Source organism: Harpegnathos saltator, unplaced genomic scaffold (genome assembly GCF_003227715.2).
Source record: "Harpegnathos saltator strain DR-91 unplaced genomic scaffold, Hsal_v8.6 scaffold425, whole genome shotgun sequence".
Lineage (NCBI taxonomy): Eukaryota > Metazoa > Arthropoda > Insecta > Hymenoptera > Formicidae > Harpegnathos > Harpegnathos saltator.
The window spans coordinates 435,369-460,397 of record NW_020230234.1 but is presented as its reverse complement, the minus strand read 5'-3'; the positions used below and the strand labels follow the sequence as shown (position 1 = coordinate 460,397).

The window sequence follows — 25,029 nt, the reverse complement described above, 5'->3', positions numbered from 1 at the left end:
CATAACTGTAAGGCCGGGATTACAATGAACTTCACGTAATGGGACGCAACGTGAAGTTCATCGTAACCCCGGCCTTAGTTATGTATGATATAATTGCATTAAGCAATTATTAAGAGTTTAAAAGTCTAAAATACGTTGCCAAAATATGGATTTGATTTTCATAATATTGTTATGTCCGAACCACAAGGTTTGTGATAACGTCCGTTGTCCACGAGCCTTAGGCATCTGATACTGATTTTAATAACTGAACGAAGATTGTCTGGACGACGGAAAATCGAAAAGAAAAAAACAATAACAGCTGACAGAGAGTCTCCGGCAAGCTGTTATCGAGAACAAACGCAAGAATTGAAGAATAGAGAATTATTCCTGTAAGAAGCTTGAGCGAGCTGTGCTGTGTATAGCAAAGCTTCATATTTGTTACGCGAGTGTTTTCATTTGCCTGAGCACAAGTGTGAGTGCGAGAGTGAGCCTAACAATATGTATCTCGATAGACTCGTCATCACACGTTATGTGAGTCTGATATTATATCAGATAACTAAAATAGCTCTGCTACTTGCGTATATATAATAACTAGTCATCTACTGTGTAATAAATATCATACCTTTGTTTTTATTTATTCGTAGTGTTTCGAGCCGTTAACATCAATTTAAAGTAATATTTCAATCTTTTAAAATGTTTATATCAGATAATGTTATTCGTTCGTGTCTGCTTTATGAACTCGAACTTGGAATCGACGTCGCCAAGGCTTCTAGGAAGATTTTTATCATATTTGGAGAAGATGCAATAAGAATCGCTCAAAGATGGTTTAAAAAATTTGCTTCGGGAGATGAACTAGAAGACAAAGCCAGATCAGGAAAACCATCAAATGTAGGTACTGATAAATTTAAAGACAATGATTGAAATGAATTAAATTGACGTGTCAGATACTTGTTAAGAAGTTCCGAGTAAGCGATGAAACAATTAGATTTTATTTACACAAAATAGAAAAGAAGTGGTAGATTATTTTTATACACCTCAAAAGAAGAAAATAAAGCGACAGAAATTTTTTACTATTTAATATTTATTTGACGAAGTACTTGTTCAGTGTACAATCCGTATTCATCCGTGCCAGTGGGTCTTATTAATTATTAATAATTAGATTTTAAAATCGCCAATACACTTTATGATAAAGTGATTGTAATGATACATTTATTAGAACGCGAACGAACAGAATAAACTGCGCTTGAATTTTAAATAAAAATTCATTTTACCAGAGATAATTGATAGGAAAATTTTCGTAATATTTATTCATATGTGGTCAATAAGACTGACGAGTAGTATTACGAGTATAATATTATGAATATAACGCGATCAAACAGCAATTAAACTTCGGGAGAGTAGAATTGCATAACCTTGCGACGCGATGTACCTGATGTATATCGTTCAACTCAGTAATTATACAAATATAAATATTAATTATGCATTCAATTTCTCGAATGATATAACGAAGCACATGCATAGGATTGAATCAATGGTAATTTTCGTTGAAAGATAATTCAACGTGTTGCATTGTCTATTGATGCTGTTTGCGATCCGCCGTCTCATCGTAGCTCTTTATTTCGATGACATCGCGGAATCTCGACGTCACGAAATATCCTACGTGATCACGCCATGCTTGTTCGGCGACGGGACACACCGTTGTTATTGTCACGGTTTGTCAGCATATGACCGCCAATAACCTGGCAAAGTTTTAAATCGACAACGGGTAACGTCCCATCTCTGAGCAAAGAAAAACAAAAATAATAAATGTAAGACCGAAGTTACGAACCGCTCTCGGTTCCTCACTCGAATCAGATCTCAAATTCGCACGAGACCGACTGCAAGTATCAATTTCGCTTCGTTCCGCACCGTTTTTCTCTAATCAGTTGCTCGACCGCTCTGGTCGAACCTTCGCGTACAAACTTAATTTTCGTCCAAATTGTCAACGTTTCAATTTGCATTTGTTGGTAACAAAATTAGGATTGCGGGTTCGGGAGGTGCTCGCGCTCCGACCAGCGAGTATCGTCCTTCCAGAATCTCGATGAACATCGCCCAAGAGGAGGAAATAAAAGGGAACGCGAAACTCAAAAAGGCTGTGTCTTCCTTTCTGTCGAACCCCGCGCTCATTGCTGGGCGGTCCCGGCCTCGTGTTGACTTAGCCAAAAGGCGAACAAATGCGCATCGATTTTAATCTCTATATAACCGTTCGGCTATAGCGTTTTATGGAACGTTATCCACCAGCGTCAACAGTCAATTTAGCTCGCTTTGCACAGTCATCATTAAGCAATTGCTTTCCATGTATCGTCCGTACTATTAGGTTTTTGCTGAACGTCCTTCATTTTTTTCATCTTCTCTCTCTGTGTAGAAATTTCAAAACAAGATGTTAAAATGCGAGTAGTGTGATTAACGTAAATAAATTACAGACTCGAAATGCATAGCATCTTTTTTAACGAAAAAAAAGAAAAAAGTAGATATTGATGTGACGTTTATTTTTTAATGTAGTTTTATTTTTGTGCATATTTATTTCCAATACTTAGTTGTGTCATTCGAGAATGCTATATTTGCATAATCATTGCGTTGAACAATACATCACATATGCATCACACGCGAAGTTATGCAATTTAATTGTCCCGATAAATTTAACCGTTGTTAACCGAGGTCATTCGTTGAATACTGCTCATTAGGCTTATTAGCCGTATATAAATAAATATTATGAACATTTTTCATTAAAATATAAGCGATTAGCTTTAGTTGTCCAGTATAGATTGAATTGGCAAATTTGATAAATGATAAAAATCTACACAGTAATCAGGGATATTGAAAGCAGATGGAGAACGTACATCGTTAATGCTCGTTAATGCTCGCGTAAAACGTGAGAAAGTTGCAGCCACCTAATCAATAAATTAGTACTTTATGTTAGCTGAGGTGAAATGTTGATGTGTCGATGTAATTTATATTGCGTACTTTATACGGGACTCTTTGAAAGTTAGAAAGTTGGAAAGGAATAAAGTTGTTAGCTGATCATGAACTTTAATACCTAAACAGTCATTAGCATAATTAATATGTGAGTTCTTTATTGCCATCTACTGATCGATATTCGACACATTAGACATAGAAACTACGGAAAGAACAATCGTCTAACTCTTCAAATATTTTATCTATCATTTGTCTTATGTGTTAACACAATCTAAATAATATACAATTAATAACACATGGAGTTATATTGTTGCAATTGCAATAGTAGTTGTTTTGAAGGAAAGAAACAATAATATAAACAATATTCCTCTTTAAGTATACAACAAATTTTTTTGTCTTTCTTTTATTCTTATCTGCTAAATGACTAATTAAGTGACTCTTCAAAAGATAAGATTTCTGGTCGACTAAAATATAAATATTTTCTACGCCAGTTTCATAGCTTTATTACGTGTTGAATAATATTCTTCTCGATGGAGGTATAGTTATGTATGGGCTAAAATAGAATTTTATTGTTAACGTTAATTTTAAAATTAAATTAAATTAGATTAAATTAGATTAAAATAGAATAATTAGAAGCTTATAAACGATTAGTTCATTTTACAAAACAGAATAATTTATAAAACGGTGAGTAACAATAGTAGTTATTATGATATTGCATATGTTTGGCATACATGCGGTTACATAACTATTAATAAGAAATACTGAAAATCCGACTATCTTTTGCAAGCTCGCAATATATAACAACAAATTTTCGTCATTTGTTGGCATTGCCATTCGCCTTCTATGATGATGAGCCGTTTTACTTGAGAATGAAATAAGAAAAAATAAGAAATAGGAAAGTAATGAATATGTACCTTTTTTTCTATTATTATAATCATCATTTTTAATCGTGAGAGCGAAATAGTAAAATCATGGTTGTGATTTTAGCCATTATTTTGAAAGACCATAACGATAACGTAACGATACGTAACGTAATGTAACGAAACGATAACGTAAAGATCTCAGAAATGAATTATCGATATTCTAACTAGTAATTGTAACTGCAGTGACGTTATAAGCGACGATAACAATCTGACAAAAACGTTTATCTAGAAGAGAGGAGATTTTTACGATCGTGGTCTTTTTTCGAACCTTTGGATTGATAAGTGTTCTTTGATCTTTCCCATTCGAAAATCTGAGTTGAATACAGCATGGCAAATAACTGATCTTATCGTGACTATAATCACAAAAGAGATAAACAACTGTATTTATACAATTTAGCATATATTTATCATAAATATCTAATTATAAATTATAAATTTAGCACATATTTATGTCATAAATATCTAATTATAAATTTCTCCTAAACATTGAGCTACTATCTACAGAAATGTAGAAGCTGAAAACAAAATAAAAATCTGAAGGATTTGAAAGTATAACTATGGTATTAAGGTGATCATTATAACGTCAGAAATTGAACGGTTACAACATTTGAGTCAAGGGAAATTCGTCAGCAAAACTTTGGCCGGAAAGAGAGAAGCTTCTATGGATATTGCTGCTATAAATATTGAACATATCAATCATAAATGGTAACAAGCGTTATAAAGAGAGAGGTGGTAGTCTGAGTCTCTTCTTTAGGTCAACTAAGCTTCATACGTTAGTCGTGGAGTAGTGGTCAAAGAATCCACAACTCGTCTCTTCCACTCGCGAAAATTTATTTCTAGTCGCAAATCTTTATGTAAATTTTGAGAGATTCTCTTATTCGCACCAAGTGTCACGGACCAATCACGGTTCGGTAATTCAGTCGCAATCAGTAATATTGTATAAACGAGAGTTGCAATTATACAGGTGAATATACCTTTATTTTATATTATTGACATACACTAGAATTTCGTTATTTTATTTTATTTGGTAGCTTACGAGAACCAATAGTACTCACAATTATTTATCAGTGACCTGTTGACGGGAACACATTCGAGGGCAGAAGTTCATTACGCGTAAAATTTCTCAAACAGTGTTTATAATATATTCAGATGATTTAAAATACGAGAAAAGCTCAAATTTTATCGATCTAATCTGTAATTAATAGTCTTAATGACGAGATAACTATGTATATATGCGCTTATTCGAAATATTACATATATAACCATATTAATATTCTTAGGTTGAAAGAACTAGAGACGTCAGATTTCTGACGTGTGTGAAGTTGGCCCCGCACTTTTCGAATTTTGTATTTTTTCGAATTGTGCTGCATTGTGCTACGTTTGTGCCGTATTGTATCGCAATCCGCAATTCTATAACTCAAAGCATACTCAAGAAGATTTAAAAAAACTAAATTTTTGGTAGCCTCGCACTTTTCGAATTTTGAGTTTTTCTTTATTGTGTCGTATTGTACTATGTTTGTGCTGATTTGTGCCGCAAACGCGAGACCGATAACTTCAATAACATTTGAAAAAAAAGTAAAAACGAAACTTTGCCAGTCCCGCACTTTTGTTCGAATAAACCCAATTTTTGTTTGTGAATTCCTAATTCCTGAGTTGTGCGGTGTTGTGCCGTTTGAAGAGACTGGATATCTCCTTTCGTTCAGTAGAAAAAAAATGTTAAAGTTAAAATACAAATTAACAAATAACTTTCTCTACAATGCATTTATCGCAAGTCTGCAAGTTGTACTGAATTGTACTAATCGAGTACAATAAGAAACCACTTAGAGATGTAACGAAAACTATTCAGATTGTAAAAAAATTAGCAAAAATTGGTGACGTAAAAAAAATTGTTCACATTTTCGAAATTTCGAAAACTGTGCCAGATTGTTCTAGTCAAATCCGACAACTTTTTCTAATTGCAAAATGTCTTCAAATGGCTGGTTTTCGAGCAGTACGAGCATTCGAAGAATGTAATTTTTAGGAATAATTTTAGGAATAATTTGCAGGTCACTATATACACGGCTCAAAAGAATTATAGCATAGATAACTTATTGCCGAAAATTGGCCAACTTTAACTGGCGATTACTTCGCGAAAAATTAGACTAATTATTTTTTTTTCAAAATGAAACTTGAAGTCTCTACTTTAAGAATGTATCTCCATTTTTTGCATGCGATGCAACTCTACCCTTGTAAGCCTTGACATCTGAGGGCATGTTTGAACGAAAGGAGATATCCAGTCTCTTCAAACGGCATAACACGGCACAAATTAGTAGGAATTCACAAACAAAAATTGGGTTCTTCGGACGAAAGTGCGGAGCTGGCAAAGTTTCGTTTTTACTTTTTTTCTCAAATGTTATTGAAGTTATCGGTCTCGCGTTTGCGGCACAAATCAGCACAAACATAGCACAATACGACACAATAAAGAAAACTCAAAATTCGAAAAGTGCGAGGCTACCAAAAATTTAGTTTTTCTTAATCTTCTTGAGTACGCTTTGAGTTATAGAGCTGCGGATTACGATATAATACGGCACAAACACACAATACAGCACAATTCGAAAAAATACAAAATTCGAAAAGTGCGGGGCCAACTTCACACACGTAGATCCCCTGTCGATCAGTTAACCGACACAAAAAATTCTTTTTAAAGACTGAAGGCTCTAACAACATAATTAATTTTGATTGCGATAAAACTTTTTTAGCACGTTACATTTCATTGTTATACTATGTTAAAGTATACGAAAATAGCCCTTTTTTGCTTTAACTTTAATTGCAAATTTCTCAAAATTGTGACATGATAGAATTTGAAAACCATATTAGTATTCGTATTCAGAATACTAGAGAAAATAACTAAACTCGTTCTGATGTTCGAAAAAGAGTAATTTTTGTCAAACTGTACATTGTTACAATATGATAAAAAGTTCTGTTTCTTTATAAATGTTTTTAATTCGGCTATCGCTTATTTATAACTTCTGTCTTTTTCCCACTTTTTGAAATTAATATGCATATATTCAGGCGAAACAATTCGGAAGTGGGCGACATAAATTTCTTTGTTTACAACGGAGATAAGTTTTTTTTAGATTTTCTTCTATATCTGAATTATTCAAGCAGTTGATTCTGCAAATTGACGAATCGGTCGGCCTTGTCAAAATTGTTTAAATCCGAAGCTCAAATAAGCTCAAATGTATCTGAAGCCTCGAATCTCTCCAACAGTTTATCGATGAATTTGATAAAACAAATAAATCTCTCGTCTATCTTGTACTTTCTTTTGTTTCATCCATACTTCGTAAACAAATGATCAATATCAATCTAATAAATCAGAAATTAATATGTTTGCTTAATTTTCAAAACGTTCTTTTAACAGAGTGATATCCTCGAACGACGACACACTAGTTGGATGACTGTCTTTTACTCTATTCTATTACATTTACTGATTTACTGATAACGTTTGTCGAAACTTAAAAGCAAGTGAATTCATAGTGAAATGGTTGCGGACAAACCAGTGGTAAGAATATCCTTGACATCACATTCCCGACAAGATAATTTAGATAGACTTTTAAATAGAGACGTCGTAAACATTGAAACGTAGTAGGCAGAAAGCAAAATATTTTTTTTATATTACGAAACTAATGGTATATTAAATGTTTAATTGAATGAATAGCCCGATTTCACGGTGGAGAATAATATTTACAAAGGACAAAAGAGACCGTATTCCGACACTTGTAAAAGCATCGGAGAACTTATTTGGAAAAGAATTGACAGCTTTAGTGACAAAGATGCACAGGTTAGTTCATATTTATTTAATGTATCACTACATACCTTCGCACATCTAACGTCGCGTTGCGTATGATAATTTCCAACTGTGACTTTTTCGGGCTATTAAAACTTAAGATCTCTTCAGAAAAACAGTTTTCGAACAGAAAAGATTCAAATTTCGGACCTTTGTTATTTCAAATTAAAAATTGCATATTGGTAAGCTACAGAACGTTGTACGAAAAATGACGAAGTAAAATGGTTATATTATGTTGTTACACCACACGCGCGATCCTCGACGATTTGAGAAAAATGTTAGGCATTTTAAAAAACAAATCTACCTGTCGCCATACCCATTTATTACTATATTATGGTGAAAGTGGAAGAATATCTTGTAGCCATCATTATTAGTGAGTTTCCGGCAATGAACGTTTTATTAGAGAGAGAAATCTATGTGTCTAGAGATAAAATTGATTTAAATAGAATAATTGAAGAAGTGACGTGTCGAAGATGTAACTGTAAAATTTTTCGAAAATTAAGGGGACTTTCTTTTCAAAATTTTACATAAAAATACGACAATTTTTCGTTAATAAGGAAAATAATTTTACAGATATCGCGTTGATTATGTCATAAAACATTATCAGAAAATATTAATTATACAGATTATACAATGTTACCTAATAAAGTTATCAAAAATCGTTTTATAATTGTACATTTATTAACATATATATTCAGATTTTTGACCGTCACTGTGCTTAATTTCTTATTTATCTCTTATTTATCTCTATCTGATGATTACTTCTTCTAAATTATATATGCTTAATATCTTATTTATCTCTCTGTGGTAGTTTCTTCATAAATGTATAACCGGAAGATAAACATGTATTTGAAGTTCGTTTTTCTTGCGTTTCGTATATTCAAATTCTTCCGGTGAGATAATGACATTATTTTTGCCTATTTGGTTTCGATCCCACAAAAGCACACGATGTTAAATCGTGTATAGTTATTTACATTTCCAAGTGAATGTAAATTTGTAATTTTCGTAGACAAAAACATTAAGTTTGACATTCTGACATAGAAATTTTGTGAAGAAATTTTGTGAGAAATGTGGAATCTCTCAAACATCTGTATTCAGTATTTAATAAATATTTCCAAACTATTATTGGATAATAACTTTTCAAATATAGAAAGAAAATATGTCTCGAAAATTAAAGGAGATTCTTTTTCAAAATTTCACAGAAAAATCGATGCGTTTCAAATATCGTACACATGTTTAAGAAACATTGTTTTGAATTATTAATTAACGGAATCCCGAATTTGCTATCAAGTGTATTTTTAATAACATTGTATACGAGAGAACTATAAAAATTTAAGAGAAATACATATCGTCGCATCGATGTTGCATAAACATCGACGTAATGACATATTTCACGTTTTATGACACTGGATCGTTTATATTTCTTTCTTTACTACCGAAAGTGATTTGAGTTTCAGCTCGTGACAGAGCAACGTTCTCTCGAGACTGCAAAGAAAATCAACAATTGACAATCGATAATTAAAAAAATATCCCAAAATCACAAGAATATTATTACAACCGGAAAATCCGCGATGGAGCGAACATATCCAGCGACCTGGAGACATTCGTGACACTACTGATAATTTTTTGCTTTGCAGATCGACGCACGCACAGAAGAACTGGTTACGTATAAGGAACTCCAGAGAAAAATTACGAAATGCGCCATTTGGCTGCAGGAACAGGAAATTAAACCAGACGATATAATCAGTGTGTGCACGCACAACCAGATAAATGCTTTCGTGCCGTGTCTCGCAGCGAGTTATATCAATGCTATCTTTAACCCATGGGATGAGAACATGAATTTGCGTGAGTCTTCCTGCAATTTTCAGAAAAAAAACAATTCGATCCTGGTGATAGAACGCTAATAATGTCATCATCATTGTTACATGCCGCTTTGTTCAATTTTATTTCGTTGTTTGATCAAATATTATTCATATACAGGTCACAAAACGTTTCCAGTAATGTCATTAATATTTTTGTTTGTCAGATTTCAAATTTACATGCAGTTACACTCGTATTCTACTTCTACTTTAAAACCCGTTACAAAGCCCTTGTACTTTTGATCGCTAAACTACATTCTTTTTTTCATATTCCTTACGTTTTAAAATATAATTCAATGCAGAGAAAATGGCACATGACGATAAAATAATACAGCTAACATTTATCTGTCTCTGTGATCGCATTGCCATCAATCTACTGCAATTTTTCGGTAAATATGATTACAAACGAGCAATCCTCTTCAGAAGTATATTAGTTTTTTTTGGACTTTTTTCTGTCTTTCTCTATCTCGCTTCTTTTTGTCTAAAATCTTTTTTATATGTCGTAATAAAAATTAAATATATCGTAATAAAAATTAAATATTCGTAATGTTTGAAATTTCGGGTTTGAATTTTATATTTTACTATATAATTATATATTTAACGTTATAACATACTATATAATAATAATAACTCTGTACATATTTTGCAAATACATGGCGTGCGAAATGTTACACCTACCGTCGATGGGTTGTGATATTTCTTATTAAGTGAGGGTTGAATAGATTCAAGTTGAGTGATCGAAATTGAATTCTATGAGGGGGGCTGGGCGAGAAGTTCTTCTTTCCAATATGATAGCTGAGCAAGATTTGCCAACGCTGTAATAACCCCTTTGTTGCATCAGTATGATTCATACAAACTTTATGGAATACAAACTTTGTGGGATAGCATTTAAAGTTTTATAATGCTTAGATCTTAATTTAAGGTAGATAATTCCGAACGGTCATATGTATATTCGCCATGGTGTGTCTGTTATTTATTTGAATGCATATCCTGGTCAGTCTTTTGAAATCGAATTATAAGAAGGTAAACAGTGGGAGTTAGAATTTACAAATTTATCGAGGAATATAATATAGCTCCAAACATTTTAGAAAGGAATACGTTACGTTGCGATACGTAATAGGACCGACATGCATCAAATCCTTGTATGATTTTCTAAGCTAATATTATCCCTGTGGTGTGATTCTGTAATTCGTTATTGGAGTTAACGAAACTGTCGTTAACTCCAATAACGAGTTAAAGAATCGCACTACTGAGCTTTTATGTATCCATGAGTTCAAACGTCTACGAGCAAACTAGATATTACGAAACGAGTGAAATGGTGATGGTAATAAGAGAATTCGACCCGAATATTTAAGTCAAAAATGGAAGACGCAAGCAGAATCTTGCGTGACTACTTGAGATCATACGCCTTTGTATTCAAATCGCTACTTCTCCCTCATTTTCTTTGTATCTCTTTCAAAATTTCATAGAGATATTCTTAAATATAAATATATATATATGGTGTATATATATATATATATATATATATATATGTAAAATATAATTATAAATATAATATATATAATATATTATAATATAATATATATAAATAAAAAATATATATATAATATAAAAAAATATATATAATAAAAAAAATATATATATATATTTTTAGAATATTAAAATTAGAAAAGTAAAAAGGATTGTAAAACATTTTTAAAATTATTCTTTCTTTAATTGAGTTTCGCTTAAAATTATTTTATACATGTAGTCAGCAATTAATTAATATCAATGAAGTATAATGTTATGTTATTTAATTGAATCATCATTACAATCATTCGTAGCCTGCGTAATCTTCTCTACGATAAACTTCCGACCACTTTTGAACTCTTAAATTACCTGAAATCTCAAGCTTAATCATTAACTCGTCAACTAATTAACTCCAAAAGCAACCTTCGAATTTAATTAGCTTCGAAAACCCAATTTGCTTAATGAAAATTTATCGTGAAGGAAAATGAATTTGGAGTCAACTCGAAGCGTTCGTCCGATAAGTCTAACGTATCATCATTCCACAGAAACTGCGCTGCATGTAATGCAAATGACTAAGCCGAAGGTGATCTTCTGCAACGAGAAATCCGTAGGCGTGGTGCTGCAAGCAGCGCGCGAAAAGAATTACAAGCCCAAGGTGGTGGTCTTCGGCAGCCACCCCGACGCAGTTTCGTTCGCGAGGATTTTGAGCAGCTACAGCGACGCGCAAGCGGCGCGCTTCCGTTACGTCGAGAATGACAATATCAGGAAAACGTCGTGCATCCTGCACTCATCCGGTACCACGGGAATGCCGAAGGGCGTCGAGTTGTCCAATTACTCTATGCTATCATTGAATGAAGAGAGCAAGATCAATATGAACGAGACGGTGCCGCTTTGGTTCTCCTCGATTTACTGGATCAGTGGTATAATATTGAACCTGAAGGCGATTAGTCAAGGTGCCAAGGTGATCGTCTATCCGAAATTTGACGAAGAGATGACGTGTATCTTAATCGAGAAATATAAGGTAAGACGAATGTAAGGAAAGTCACCGAGACCACTCGTACCGTGACATAGACGCGTTAACCATCCACTAATAGCTACCCATTAATAATAACCAACTAATAATAACGACCAAGTATATAACGTTAATAATAATGATAACCAACCAAATAATAATGATAACAAGAACCGAGGGCAAAGAGAAAAAGGCTCGATTTTTGCCCGTTTTTCGGTCCTCGATTTTGGAATCGAATTTTATGCTAAAAGATAGTTCATGATGAGACATTAATTACAGAAAAGTTTTACGTTGAGCATACGATTGGTTTCAAAGATGTAGAGGGTCAAAGTGGTCACTACCTACTAAGAAAATATGACACTAATAACGCTTTATCGTGCGAATTTTTGTAAAATTCGGTATCTATTGGTTCTTTGAGTTGCTGATTATAAATCTGATGTCAGATTTTAAAAATTCAAGATGCCAGGTGCAACATGGTGGATACACATAATGAAACAATCATTTACTTTTATTGGAACTGTTATGTTGTGGTCTTTTTGGCTAGCTCATTGCAAATTTTCTATTAGGTTTTCGAAAGTAATTTTTTCAACGACAATTTTTGAGTGGAAAAAGTATTTTTTCATTGTTTTTTCATAAAAAAATGTCATATTCAAATTGATACGTTACATGACGCATAAAGGATAACGTGATAGTTTTATTTATTATATTTAGAAGCTTATCTTGCCTTCATTGGCTGGATAACTTTTCATCTCGCCTTCAGTGGCTGGATAACACTTTTATCTTGCCTTCATTGGCTGGATAACTTTTTCATGTTGTCTTCTGTGGCTGGATAACATTTTTATCTTGCCTTCATTGGCTGGATAACTTTTTCATCTTGCCTACGCTGAAGGTAAATGTAAATCTGATAGAAATTCCCAATCAGCTAGCCGAGAAAACCACAACATAACAATTCTAATAAAAGTAAATAATTGTTTCACTATTTACGTATGCTATATTATATCCGCCATTTTGAATTTTTTAAATCTGACATCGAATTCGTAATAAACAATTCAAAAAAACCATAGATACTGAATTTCGCAAAAATTCGTGCAATAAAACGTTATTAATGTCAAACTTCCCCAGTAGGTAGTGACCACTTTGGCCCTCTGAAACTAATCGTATGTTCAACGTAAAACTTTTTTGTGATTAATGTCTTATCATGAGCTGTCATTGCGCATAAAATTTAATTTAAAAATCGGAGACTGAAAAACGGACACTTTTTGCGGAGGTTCTTTGTTTGTTCGTTTGTTTTTCACAATTGTCGCGCAATTGCTGTTCTCCGTGTGAACTTTGTTTCGAACGTTACGTAAATCACATGTTGGCTTACATAAGCGCTTCTACGACTTAATCGAAATTAGTTCATTATGCAAATTATGTTTGTGGATAAAATGTTGCTATTCATGATGTACGATGTAATAACAAATCGCGATAATAGGCAACTAAGTTGCGACTTGCATCTTCGATGAATTTTTTATTATACACTTACAGACACGTTATGCTCGGTCCACGAGTTTTATATCCAATAAATCGGTAATCCCAACGTGAAATTACATTTGTAATAAAATACATTGAAAACCCATCTTGCTATTCAGGTGACGTGGCTGTTCACAGGAACTAGCATGACAAATCGATTCCTCAAAGCCGGTTACGTAAAGAATTATTCTTTATCTACCTTGAAAATTATCTTCTGTGGCGGTGCTATCCTCAAGCCGGAATCACAGAAGGAACTGAAAAGACTTCTGCCGCACGTCGACATACTGCAGGCTTACGGTAGATATCGTACCGACGATACGTACGATGGATTGTCACAAACGCGACATCAAAATTTCAAAATGATTTATCGTCATTTATCAAAATATCAAAATAGCAAAATTTCAAAATTTATCAAAATATCAAAATTATTTATTATCAGAAGAGAAGTTTGACCGCTATTTTATCTCGCGTTTTTAGGAATGACGGAACTGGGTGGAATAATAACGTGTCAGATGCCGCACCACAAGCTCGGTTCTTGTGGATCTGTAGTGCCGAATGTGCAAATAAAGATCGTAGATCCAGAGAGCGGAAAGACTATCGGCTCGAACGAAATGGGAGAGCTGTGGGCGAAATCGGAAAATATAATGACTGGTTATTACAGAAATCCCGAGGCGACAAAAAGCACGATTGACAAGGAAGGTAGTGAAAAGTTTTATTTCTTGTGTGACTTGTGACGTCATATAAATTGACAAATATGAACGAAGCGGAAGAATTATCTACACCTAATATATAAACTAGATGGATTTGCCAAATTACAAATTAACTCTGTTTCTCTCCATGAAAATGATTGAAATAAATTCGAATTTCTTCCAGGATGGTTGCACTCGGGTGATCTTTGCTACATCGATGAGAATGGCGAGGTGTTCGTGGTCGACAGGCTGAAAGAGCTCATAAAATACAGAGGATATCAAATCTCACCTGCGGAGATAGAAGATCTTCTACTAACACATCCAGCAGTGTTAGAAATTGCGGTGGTAGCAGTGCCTCATTCGACGGACGATGAACATCCTATAGCTTACGTCACCAAGAAACACGGAGCTACGGTATTATCCAAATTTTTCAATGTGCTCACAAAAATTATTTTGCAGAATATGAAATTTGATATATAAACTCTCGTTGGTTGGCTTTAACACATACGCAGAGAGAGAAAAGAATGTTTGGTTGAACGAAGCAATTTTTATGATAAAATATGAACAATACAGAAGTTCCGGTTGAAGTTATAAGAATTCAGGATAAATTATCAAGATTTCTGATTAAATTTAGACAGAATTCTAATATTTCCAATTGTGATTTCTGAATTGCTGATATTTTATGGAAAATTAGTTTACTCTACTAAACACTTCTCTCCGTGTGTACAGGATGATTCATATAAAGTGACCTATTTAATTATTAACAAAAGTGGAAGACATGAAAAAATAGTTCATACCAACTTGTTCAATATAAAAGAAAACGTCGTATGATGAAAATGATTATTTTATAGGCAGAAACCATGAAGACATTTCAAAGTCAATTTTATTTTTTTAATGGTGAATTTGATATTTCTTTTTATTTTTTTTACTTTTTAAAATATGATGGCCCTTTTTAAGACAAGTTGAATGATATATTATTATAATATGATTGTTCAACTTTGTTACTTTGATTACTTTATATAAGACAGACCGTGGTGCGGCATACAGTAATCAAATTGCGTCTCTCCTGCAGGTAACAGAGCAAGAACTGATCGACTATGTGGCGAATAATATGATGGACCATTTTAAACTTCGTGCCGGAGTGGTGTTCTTGGATAGTTTTCCTTATACAGGATCTGGGAAAATTGCGAAAAAGGAATTAAGAGCATTGGCTAAGAAATTAGCGATTGAGTAAAATGTATTGAGAACATGAATCTTGTTCATGTCATTAAAATTACAGATATTTATACGATTAGAAAGGGGACAAATGTGACAGATTATTGTTTTATAATTGAAGGAATCATGATTTTATTTATATAATTACATATGTGTGTATTCTATTTTCTTAGTTTTAATATTTAGACATTAATACGGACAAAAGAAAAGGTGGAAATTATTCTCGATAATTTTCTGCATTTCATGCATTATAGAGTAGCAAAAACTAAAAATATCCGCACTTCTATAATTGTCTTTTTGCACTTTTAAGAGTTAAGCAACACGTAAAAATTAATTCTATATATTGATGATAAATATCCCAGCAAAAATAAAAAGTTTCATGAGCGTTTGTTTAGCGTCTATATGAGCATTTGTAGGAGTCGTTAGGAGTTTAAAAACAGTTAATAGAGAATTTGTACTATGTTAATAGTATTATGTTAATAGAGAAGTTGTTAATAGTGGAATTTGCAATGCTGCAGCGTTTGAAGGTGTTTTTCTCAGCAAAACTTTGACGAAACGTTATATACAGCGTTTGATCGAAGCGTTTCGAAAGCGTTTGAAATATAACTTTCTTATAAAGTTTAAAAGCATAGAAACTCTCAAAAAACTCTCATTGAACGATTGTCAACGCTTTATAAAGCTTCTTCTTTTTACCAGAATAAGCATGCAGTGAGTTCTCTTTTTTCCTAAATTTCCAGCAACAGTTTTTCAATTTGACAATGTGCAGGAAATCGCGTTTTCGAGTGATGAGTGAGTAATTTGATTTGAGTCACTTCTTGAGTCACAAGAAACGTGCGGGGTTCTTTGTCAAAATGTTACACATATTAAAATTTCATTTCTTGTTGTCTTTGTTGGATTGCCTTTAAAATTCTTTTAAATTCTTCTTTGTTCATACCAGATAAGTGTCGGCAAAATATATAATCCAAAAAACGTAATTTTTCACCACTGCGGAAGAAAAGAAGATCTCAATAAAACTGATTATGGGCATTAGTTGTGGATTAGAATATACACGATACTTTATTTCCTAATTCTCCTTTTCCATCTTTCAGCGGTAATTATCGAAAACATGAAGCGTGTTACTCTCCCGTTGCAAAATGTAATTTTATGCATATTTTTAACGTATTAGCTCAAAATTACACATTTTCCAGCTGTGTCATTTTTCCATACGACGTGCGACATATTGCAGTGATATTAATTAGTGTCGAGAGTTTTATTATTAGGGAATATTAAGTTCCTTCGCCTTGCTTAGAACAGCCATTAGAAAGTCAACGATCTTTTCCCCAGTAGGAACAATTTCTTCGGGTGGATGCAAGAAACCATATTTGCCACTATCGTCTATTTGGTAGCCTAAGACAAGCGGTTTCTGGTACGTGCCCATGATGTAATCCAAGGTGCTTCCAGTGGTTATGTCTAGAAACAGATTTCACTTTGTTAAAGTGTTCAATATTTCACTCCACTCTTCGCGGTTAAAGGCTGAGCTGCACATAGTCGAGGTACAGCATACAAGAATATGATTCAACGTTTGAACGACCGTAGAGAATCAAATGCGACAATAAAACGGCTTGCGACGCTAATGGCTAAGAAAAATATGAAAAAGTGTTGAATAAGTATGTTTGAAAATAGATGAAAATAGAAAAGAGATGTGCGAATCAAGAATTTCATATCGAATCAAATCGAATTTATGAAATTTCATTCGAATTCGAATCGAATCGAATGAAATCGAATCGAATCATTAAAAAATTTAATATGACTATTAAATTGCAAATAATGATGGAAGATTTTAATACGAAAGGGAATATTGATATAGTAATATCATCTTAAAATAAAATATATACTTTAAATACTTAAAGTAATTTATAATTAAGTTATTAATTATAAGTTAAGTTAATTACAAGTTAAGGATTCAAGCATACACAGGCCCATATAGCCCGTTTTGTAGCTGATGCGCGTAAACGCTAATGTATTTTGATTCGTACTCGAATCGTACTTCGCAATTCGAAATTTTCGAATTATTCGGATTCGAATCATAGGGATTCGGATTCGAATTGAATCAAACTACATTAGATTCGATTCAATTCGATTCGAATTCGAATAGTTCGCACATCTCTAATAAAAGACATTTTTCGAATACTTACTGTACACATCGGCAATACTTGAGGCCGAATAGGAAATGTTATGTTTCTGTATGAGGACTTTGATTCCATCAAAGATGATGTCATACTGAAATTATTAACATATTATTGAGCATTGCGACACTGACTGAAATGAACTAATCGCGCTAACGAGGTAAGATATGATACATTGAAATCCATGTAATTCGTTGTCGGAACATTCTTCATCCAAGAAAGATATACAAAAGAAACGTGACAATATGCGTTGTTTTGACTTGTCAAAATGTTGGATGACTCATTAACTTAAATTACATAAGTATGACATAAGTATGTAAAAGGGAGTACAATCGTTAAACACTCCGCATATGCATCACGATGCATGACACGATAATCTGCATTACGATGATTGCTCTATATACTGAAGAATATGTTTTGTCTGAACCTCATGCAAATTCTGAAGGAAAATACATCGACCACGTAGCTTATTTTTGGAATTCCTCACCTGACCATTTGTTAAATTCATATAATCATGAGTGTAGCCGTAAGGTAACAGCAGAATAGGTGAATAGGTGGTGAACGAGAAGTATGCGAAAAATTTGTCTTTGATCTCTCTGATGTAATTGGACATGGTACTCGTCTCTAATTCGGAAAACGCCTTTCTTCCATTATATGAATCAGCACATGGGTCTTTCCCATTATCTGACAGTCAAATTAAGGTACAATAATGTTAAGAAATGTCGGACATCGATAAAAACCAATGAATAAAAATTGGAACATAAAACTGTTATTGCGCACGTCACGATTTCTTAGCATCGTCATTTTTGCACGATTTTTAACGATTCGAAGAAAATGCACGAAAAATTTAGTCGAGCATGTCGCACGTGTATAACATCTTTAGTGAAAATTATCAATTAACATGTTAAGCTCTACGCCGATTTTGTCAACTTTTCGTTCATGCGGCGCGTGAGCGTACAAGGTATAAACAAGAAATAAGTCGATCACGCGCGACAACTTTATTTTCAGGAACGTTTGCACATGAAAAATATGCTGGGATTGTATTTTCCGTCGAATCGTCATTAGAATAGAGTCATATGTTATTTTTATAAATTTTGAGTAGAATAAGCCTACTGGGGAAACAACTTAAAAAAAAACGCATTAACAATAGGATTTCACGAATAATATGGAAATCTATTGTCAACATTCTAATGACGGTTTAGCAGAAAATATGATCCCAGCGCATTTTTCATATGCAAACGCTCCTGAAAACAAAGCTGTCGCGCGCGACTTATTCCCTGAGCACTAAGTTGGGCAAAAGCCACAATAAATTTACATTCTATAAAGCATGTTGATTTATCGATTATTTTATAAAGTATTTGTTGTCCATAAAACTTGAAGTGACCGCTTCGGAAAAGTTATTTTTGCCATTTAAAAATCAACATCGTCGAGTATATGGCGATTATCTGAAGATAATAGTTAGACAGTATAGATATAAACAATAATGTCGGTGATTATCAAGATTTAGAATGGTTCGATCCAAAAAAGGCAACCAACCAAATATTATAATACTATGACAAAACTGTATTAATTTAAACTGTTTCAATAAAATCCTTTAATGAATGAGAAGGTATTGTTTTCTAAATTTGGTGCTGTTGGTCCTTAAGGACCAACGCTGCTGAGATGAAAAGTCCAGTGCCAGACCGCAGGGACTGGGGTAACCTAAATGAAAAGTCTAGTTCCGCTAGTAGCGCTTAACGTGTTAATAATTCGCATTCACAGTTTACATAGAACATCAAGGTACTCACTGGCCCACTTGTAACCCCAGTTGCCGTTCAGGTCGATGCTATGGCACCTACCATATATCGTACGCTCATGACGATTCTTTTTCCATATTCGATTCTATAAAAAAATTCGATTTATACACTTAACTAAGGGAGGAGAGGAGGCTATATAACTTATAAATAGAGCTGCCACTTATAAATGATTTCCAAAGAGACTATCGCTAATACTGATTTCGACTCTCGTGAAAAGAACCGATGAGTTGTCCATTGATCACAAACAAGTAGCAATCTCCAGTAAAATTTTATCAATACGAATGACACATTGATGACATATAAACGACAGTGAGACAATTGCAGATTATGTTCCACTCTAAAACGTTTCGATATCAGGGAATGTAACAATCTGTGTTGTCTCAAAGAGACAACGACGCAATGCTAGTAATTATTTCGTACATTCTTTTTCCTGGACTTAGGAAGCTCCAGTTAAAAATTGGACGATTTAAACACGAATGCGAAATTATCGAACAGCGCGCACTCACCGTGGTCTGTGTGTACTCATATCCGTCCGGATTGAACGAGGGGAAGATGTACCAGTCATAGTTCTCAGCCATGTTCCTGACATCCGCGTTTGTGCTGTTCAGCAATTGGTGCAGCAAGTACATGACAGCGGCCGGCGAGATCCACTCTCTGCCGTAAATACCACCCTCGATGAACACGCCGGGGTTGTTCGGCTTGTAGGACACTTTCACGCCCTTGATTCGCCAACCCTCGTGTGTCTGGCCGCCTATGATGGCCTGCACTTTGTCGGGATTCTGCTTCGCCAAGTCATCCAGATTCTTATAAATCGCCACAAGGGTGTGGTAGCTGGTGAAGTCGAAGGAATACGATAAGTTCTTAGGTGTCGACCTATCGATTAGCTCCTGCACGTTATCGATGTAAGTTTTGTAAGATATGCCGTATTTGTCTAGTCTATTTATAACGAGGTGCAGTATTTCTGGGTCTACCATAAGGTGGATAGGGCTACCTATCTTGCTCGGCGGTTTCCAATAGGAGAGTTTGATCTGTGAAGGGACGTCACATTCCACATTTATTTCGCACATGTGAAAAGAGATTCGGCTGAGGAGAAGTTTTCATTGTTGATGCGACGTTTCGAATATAGAAACATCGAGGTTTCAGAGCTCAGAATGATCGGAGTTGTCCGTAACGACATCGTTACGACATTAAAAATTGAATATGTATGTTATACAATATTAAGGTAAAACTCCTGTTTAGGGGAGGGAGCTACAATGATACTCACCTTGACATATGTTGTCAAGGACATTATTCTGAATAATATGCAAAAGATTTTAACCGTCACTCATTTTTTCTTAAAAAGTTATTAATAAAAGAAGTTTCATTAATCGAGCGGAATTTTTCAATACTGTGTATTTACATACGGTAAACTTTACACATATGTGAATAAGGAAGAGGCTTCGCATTCTTAGAGACAGGTACTGTTTATAAACAAAAATGTACACAATGTTTCTTGTGTACATTTTAACTTCAGTACATCTCGAACTTTGAAATGGTTAAAATGTTACTTCTCGAGTTTCTGCATTTAACGTACAATTAAGATCAACTATTAGAATATTTATATAACCATGTGATTCGCTTATATTTCATTGCATAAATAACTATTATAAAATTAGCCGTGATCAAAAGAGGAAAAAAATGAAATGCAACTTCTCGTATATTCAGTATAATACATTTCGAGCATATATTAAATCTCAAATGTATATTAAAAAATACTAAATAGTACATACAAACAAGGGAGGAGCTCCCCTCACCCCCTCTCCAAGAAAATCCTAATTTAACTTAACTTAATCTAACTTATTGCATCTTTATATATTGTTTGGCGCGAGTTTTAAATCTTTTCAAATAATATATAAAATCCAATAATATACAGAGTATCTGTAAAGTCCGACTCCACCCCTAGATCTCGGAAACAGCTTTAAATATGGAAAAATGTTTCAGACAAAAGTTGTAGGATATTGAGTGGGACACATGATAAAAATGTGGACTTGACCTTGAGTGACATTGACTTTATCAAGGCCAGGTCAATGTAATCGATGTTTTCTTAAATGGAACCTCCTACTTTTTATTACATATTCTTGTAGCCCTTGTCGAGACATTTTCAAAACACTACCTATTTTTGTTTTTTGCGCAAGCCATTCCCAAGATATGAAGCTTCAAAGTTGACATACCGCCGGCATTCGCATTACCCAAAGTATACTCAAGTGGAGGTTACACGGTTGGATTTACGCCTCTTGTGTGTGCGTGTGTGTGTGTGTGTGTAACGGCAAGAAAATAACTAATGTAAGGGGAAAGAGAAGAAGAATGGTGGAGAGAGACACTGTGAGAGAGAAAGATGGGGGGGAATTTTGACTGAAGAAAACACATACATACAAAATTGGTCCTTTTTAGGGCCACAATACACGCACACACACAGTGGAGAGGGTTTGAAGTCAAAAAATACTACGGAAGTGACGAACCGTAGGGTCCTTATTTCTACTGTGACACACACACACACATACACACACACACACACGCACACACAAGAGGCGTAAATCCGACCGTGTAACCTCCACGCGGTACACTTTGGGTAATGCGAATGCCGGCGGTATGTCAACTTTGAAGCTTCATATCTCGAGAATGACTTGCGCGAAAAACAAAAATAGGTAGTATTTTGAAAACACCTCTACAAGAGCTACAAGAATATGCAATAAAAAGTAGGAGGTACCATTTAAGAAAACGTCGATTACATTGACCTGGCCTTGATAAAGTCTTGATAAAGGACTTGATAAAGTCACTCAAGGTCAAGTATATATTTTTATCATGTGTCCCTCTCAATATCCTACAATTTTTGTCTGAAACATTTTTCCATATTTAAAGCCGTTCCCGAAATCCAGGGGTGGTGTCGGACTTTACAGATACCCTGTATAAAGATGCAATAAGTTAGGTTAAATTAGGATTTTCTTAGATTGGGAGGGGCGGAGCTCCTCCCCCGCTTATATATATTGTGTTTCAAAGTAACCTCCTGCAAGTTTTAAGTGCTAAATGTACACAGTGTCGAAAAATGACGTTTTATTAGTGAAACTTCTTTTATTAATTACTTTTTAATAAACAACGAACGATGGCTAAAACCTCCTGCATATTACTTAAAATAATGTCCTTGACAACATATGTCAAAGTCAATGTCATTGCAGCTGTCTCCCCTAAACAGAAGTTTTACCAATATTAAATATACCGACAATAACTATCTATGATCGTTTGCTCTCCGGGATATTTGCTATCGAGGTGACCACTCACTCCGTCACATGTGAAATCATACAGGTATTGCAACTGCTCGGGCCGGTTCGGTAAAAGCTCGAGGACCACGTATTTGTTGAAAGATATGTTGTAAGCGGTCGCCAGACCCACGAGGGTACACAGCGGTATTAACTTCCACATGATGAATCTGTGCAAACGCAAAATGTGTTAGCCTTCGATCTTGGCACGCGAAGTCACTTCTTGTTAATTATTGCCGACGCGTAGAATCGCATTTATCGTGAATATTTAAACCAAGGTCCAAGATGGCAATTGATTAACCGTGTGCTCTCGATTATTCGCCGAAATTAGCGCTATCGGTGCTAATCTTCGAATTATTTCTCGTTTTCGCTTTTTCGTTCAATCATCGCAAGTTAATTGTCTTATAAAATATTTCTAGCTTATACCTTCCCTTTTGCAAAACGAAAGCACTCGAATTACCATCGCCGTTTCATTTAATGCTTTTAATTTCGTGTCGTGAATCTGAATATTCGATTTCTTGAAAATAGATTCGTGAATTTTTACAATGAGAATCGTCCATACGCGCTTAAATCTATACGATACTCACCCGAATGACGATTCAGATGTCAAGTGTCTCTTGTTCCGACTTCGAAGGGTGTATTTCTAGAAATGTGTACCTCGAGGAACAACCTTTCAGCTTTATATACTCGCTTTTTTCCCCAACGTTATCATGCACTTTAGATACATGTAAGTTGAAAAGGTATCAGAGAGTAATAATGTGACTAGAGTGACGTCACCAAAACTCGTCATGAAACCGTCAACGCATTCTGCTTCCAACCGTAAAATGTATGATAAAAACATTTTTTTAGTAAACTGCTATAAATGCATTGATACTTTGCTGTTTATTGCTAGTAAAGATTTTGGGACTATTTAGTTAAATAAATATCAATTCCTTATGAAAATCAATATAGATTTTTATTAATATAGACATAGTCTCAATGTATAACATTTAAATTTGTAAAAATGTTATACATGATAAAAATTCATTTCTGTCATTTTCGTTTTCATTGTTCGCTGTTTATCAAATTAATTGTTTAATCAAGTTAATTGTAGAAACGGATATAAAACAGTTGACGAGCGCACAGAGGAGACAGGAATCTTGAAAGAACGTACGCAGTGTTATATGGAAATCGATATATTAAAATTTATTAATTACAAAACCAAATAGAAAATTTTATAAAAAAAAGGGAGTACATCATACGTCACATGGATAAACGATACAACTCGAGAAGAGTCCCTCTTAGAACTGAACAACATTTGTCTGACATTTTTTTCTGGAAAATATCGTCGAATTTTATTCAGCCGGCCAGATTAAAATGGGACACCCTGTATATATATATATTAGAGATGTGCGAATCAAGAATTCTTATGTCGAATCAAATCGAATCGAAACTCACTTTTTAAATTCGAATTCGAATTGAATCGAATCTATGAAATTTCATTCGAATTCGAATCGAATCGAATGAAATCGAATCGAGTCATTAAAAAATGTAACATGACTATTAAACATGCAAATAATGATGGAAGATTTTAATATAAAAGGAAATATTGATATTGTAATATCATCTTAAAGTAAGACATATATTTAAATATTTAGAGTAATTTATAATTAAGTTATTAATTATAAGTTAAGTTAATTACAAGTTAAGGGTTCAAATATACAGATGGCTCGTTTTGTAGCTGATGCGCGCAAACGTTAATGTATTTTAACGTTTTAATTAAACGTTAATATATGTAAAAGAAGTACATTGTTTTGGAACGACTTCTCTATCGAAAGGTTAGATGATTTATACGGTTTGATAAATTTGCAAAGAAAACAGAGAAAGTAGCGTTTGCCATACTCATTAGTTTCATGACGTGATACTTTCTTACTGTTTTAAAAACGTATTTCTTTCGAATTTGTCGCATCCTGAAAAAGGAATGCATGTGGCCCATTTATGGAAAGCTTATCAGTTCTTCATAGTTTTCCACATGTTCCTTGGTGTAACCATAAAGGAACATTAGTAGCTGAACGAAAGATAAACGTATATTTTATCCCAAATGGATTTGATAAACATGGACATGCTCTTTGTCTCCACCTCGGAGAACGGCTCGCTTCCAGCGTATGTCTCCATATAAGGAAGGCCACTGGCCCCTCGCTCTGAAAATCAAATTAAGGCACGGTAATGTTAACAAACGTCTAATGTTGATAAAAATTAATTGATAGAAATTGAAACATAAAATCATCGCCGTGCGTCGCGATTTTTGGATGATATT

At 34.1% G+C, this 25,029-nt stretch overlaps 2 protein-coding genes across 3 annotated transcripts; one reads left to right on the top strand and one right to left on the bottom strand.

Moving 5' to 3' along the window:
• Window positions 1-679: 679 nt before the first annotated feature.
• On the top strand, window positions 680-15,982 carry LOC105185702 (4-coumarate--CoA ligase 1). Of its 2 annotated transcripts, none has more exons than XM_025301499.1 (9): window positions 680-867; window positions 7,258-7,398; window positions 7,555-7,677; window positions 9,321-9,528; window positions 11,597-12,072; window positions 13,695-13,872; window positions 14,053-14,274; window positions 14,449-14,678; window positions 15,337-15,982. In XM_025301499.1, the coding sequence occupies exons 2-9, from the start codon at window positions 7,378-7,380 to the stop codon at window positions 15,496-15,498; spliced, it is 1,620 nt and encodes a 539-aa protein (XP_025157284.1). In that variant the 5' UTR covers window positions 680-867; window positions 7,258-7,377; the 3' UTR covers window positions 15,499-15,982. The 2 variants fall into 2 exon arrangements, with proteins under 2 accessions (XP_025157284.1, XP_025157283.1); XM_025301498.1 differs by lacking the exon at window positions 680-867 and adding an exon at window positions 4,428-4,821.
• Window positions 15,757-23,375, bottom strand: LOC105184358 (zinc carboxypeptidase). Its single transcript, XM_011143084.3, has 7 exons — window positions 23,321-23,375; window positions 22,756-22,903; window positions 19,947-20,468; window positions 19,432-19,525; window positions 18,132-18,328; window positions 17,654-17,738; window positions 15,757-16,928 (listed from the first exon to the last, which is right to left on the bottom strand). Exons 2-7 carry the CDS (start codon window positions 22,894-22,896, stop codon window positions 16,735-16,737), a joined length of 1,233 nt encoding a protein of 410 aa, XP_011141386.1. The 5' UTR covers window positions 22,897-22,903; window positions 23,321-23,375; the 3' UTR covers window positions 15,757-16,734.
• Window positions 23,376-25,029: the final 1,654 nt, after the last annotated feature.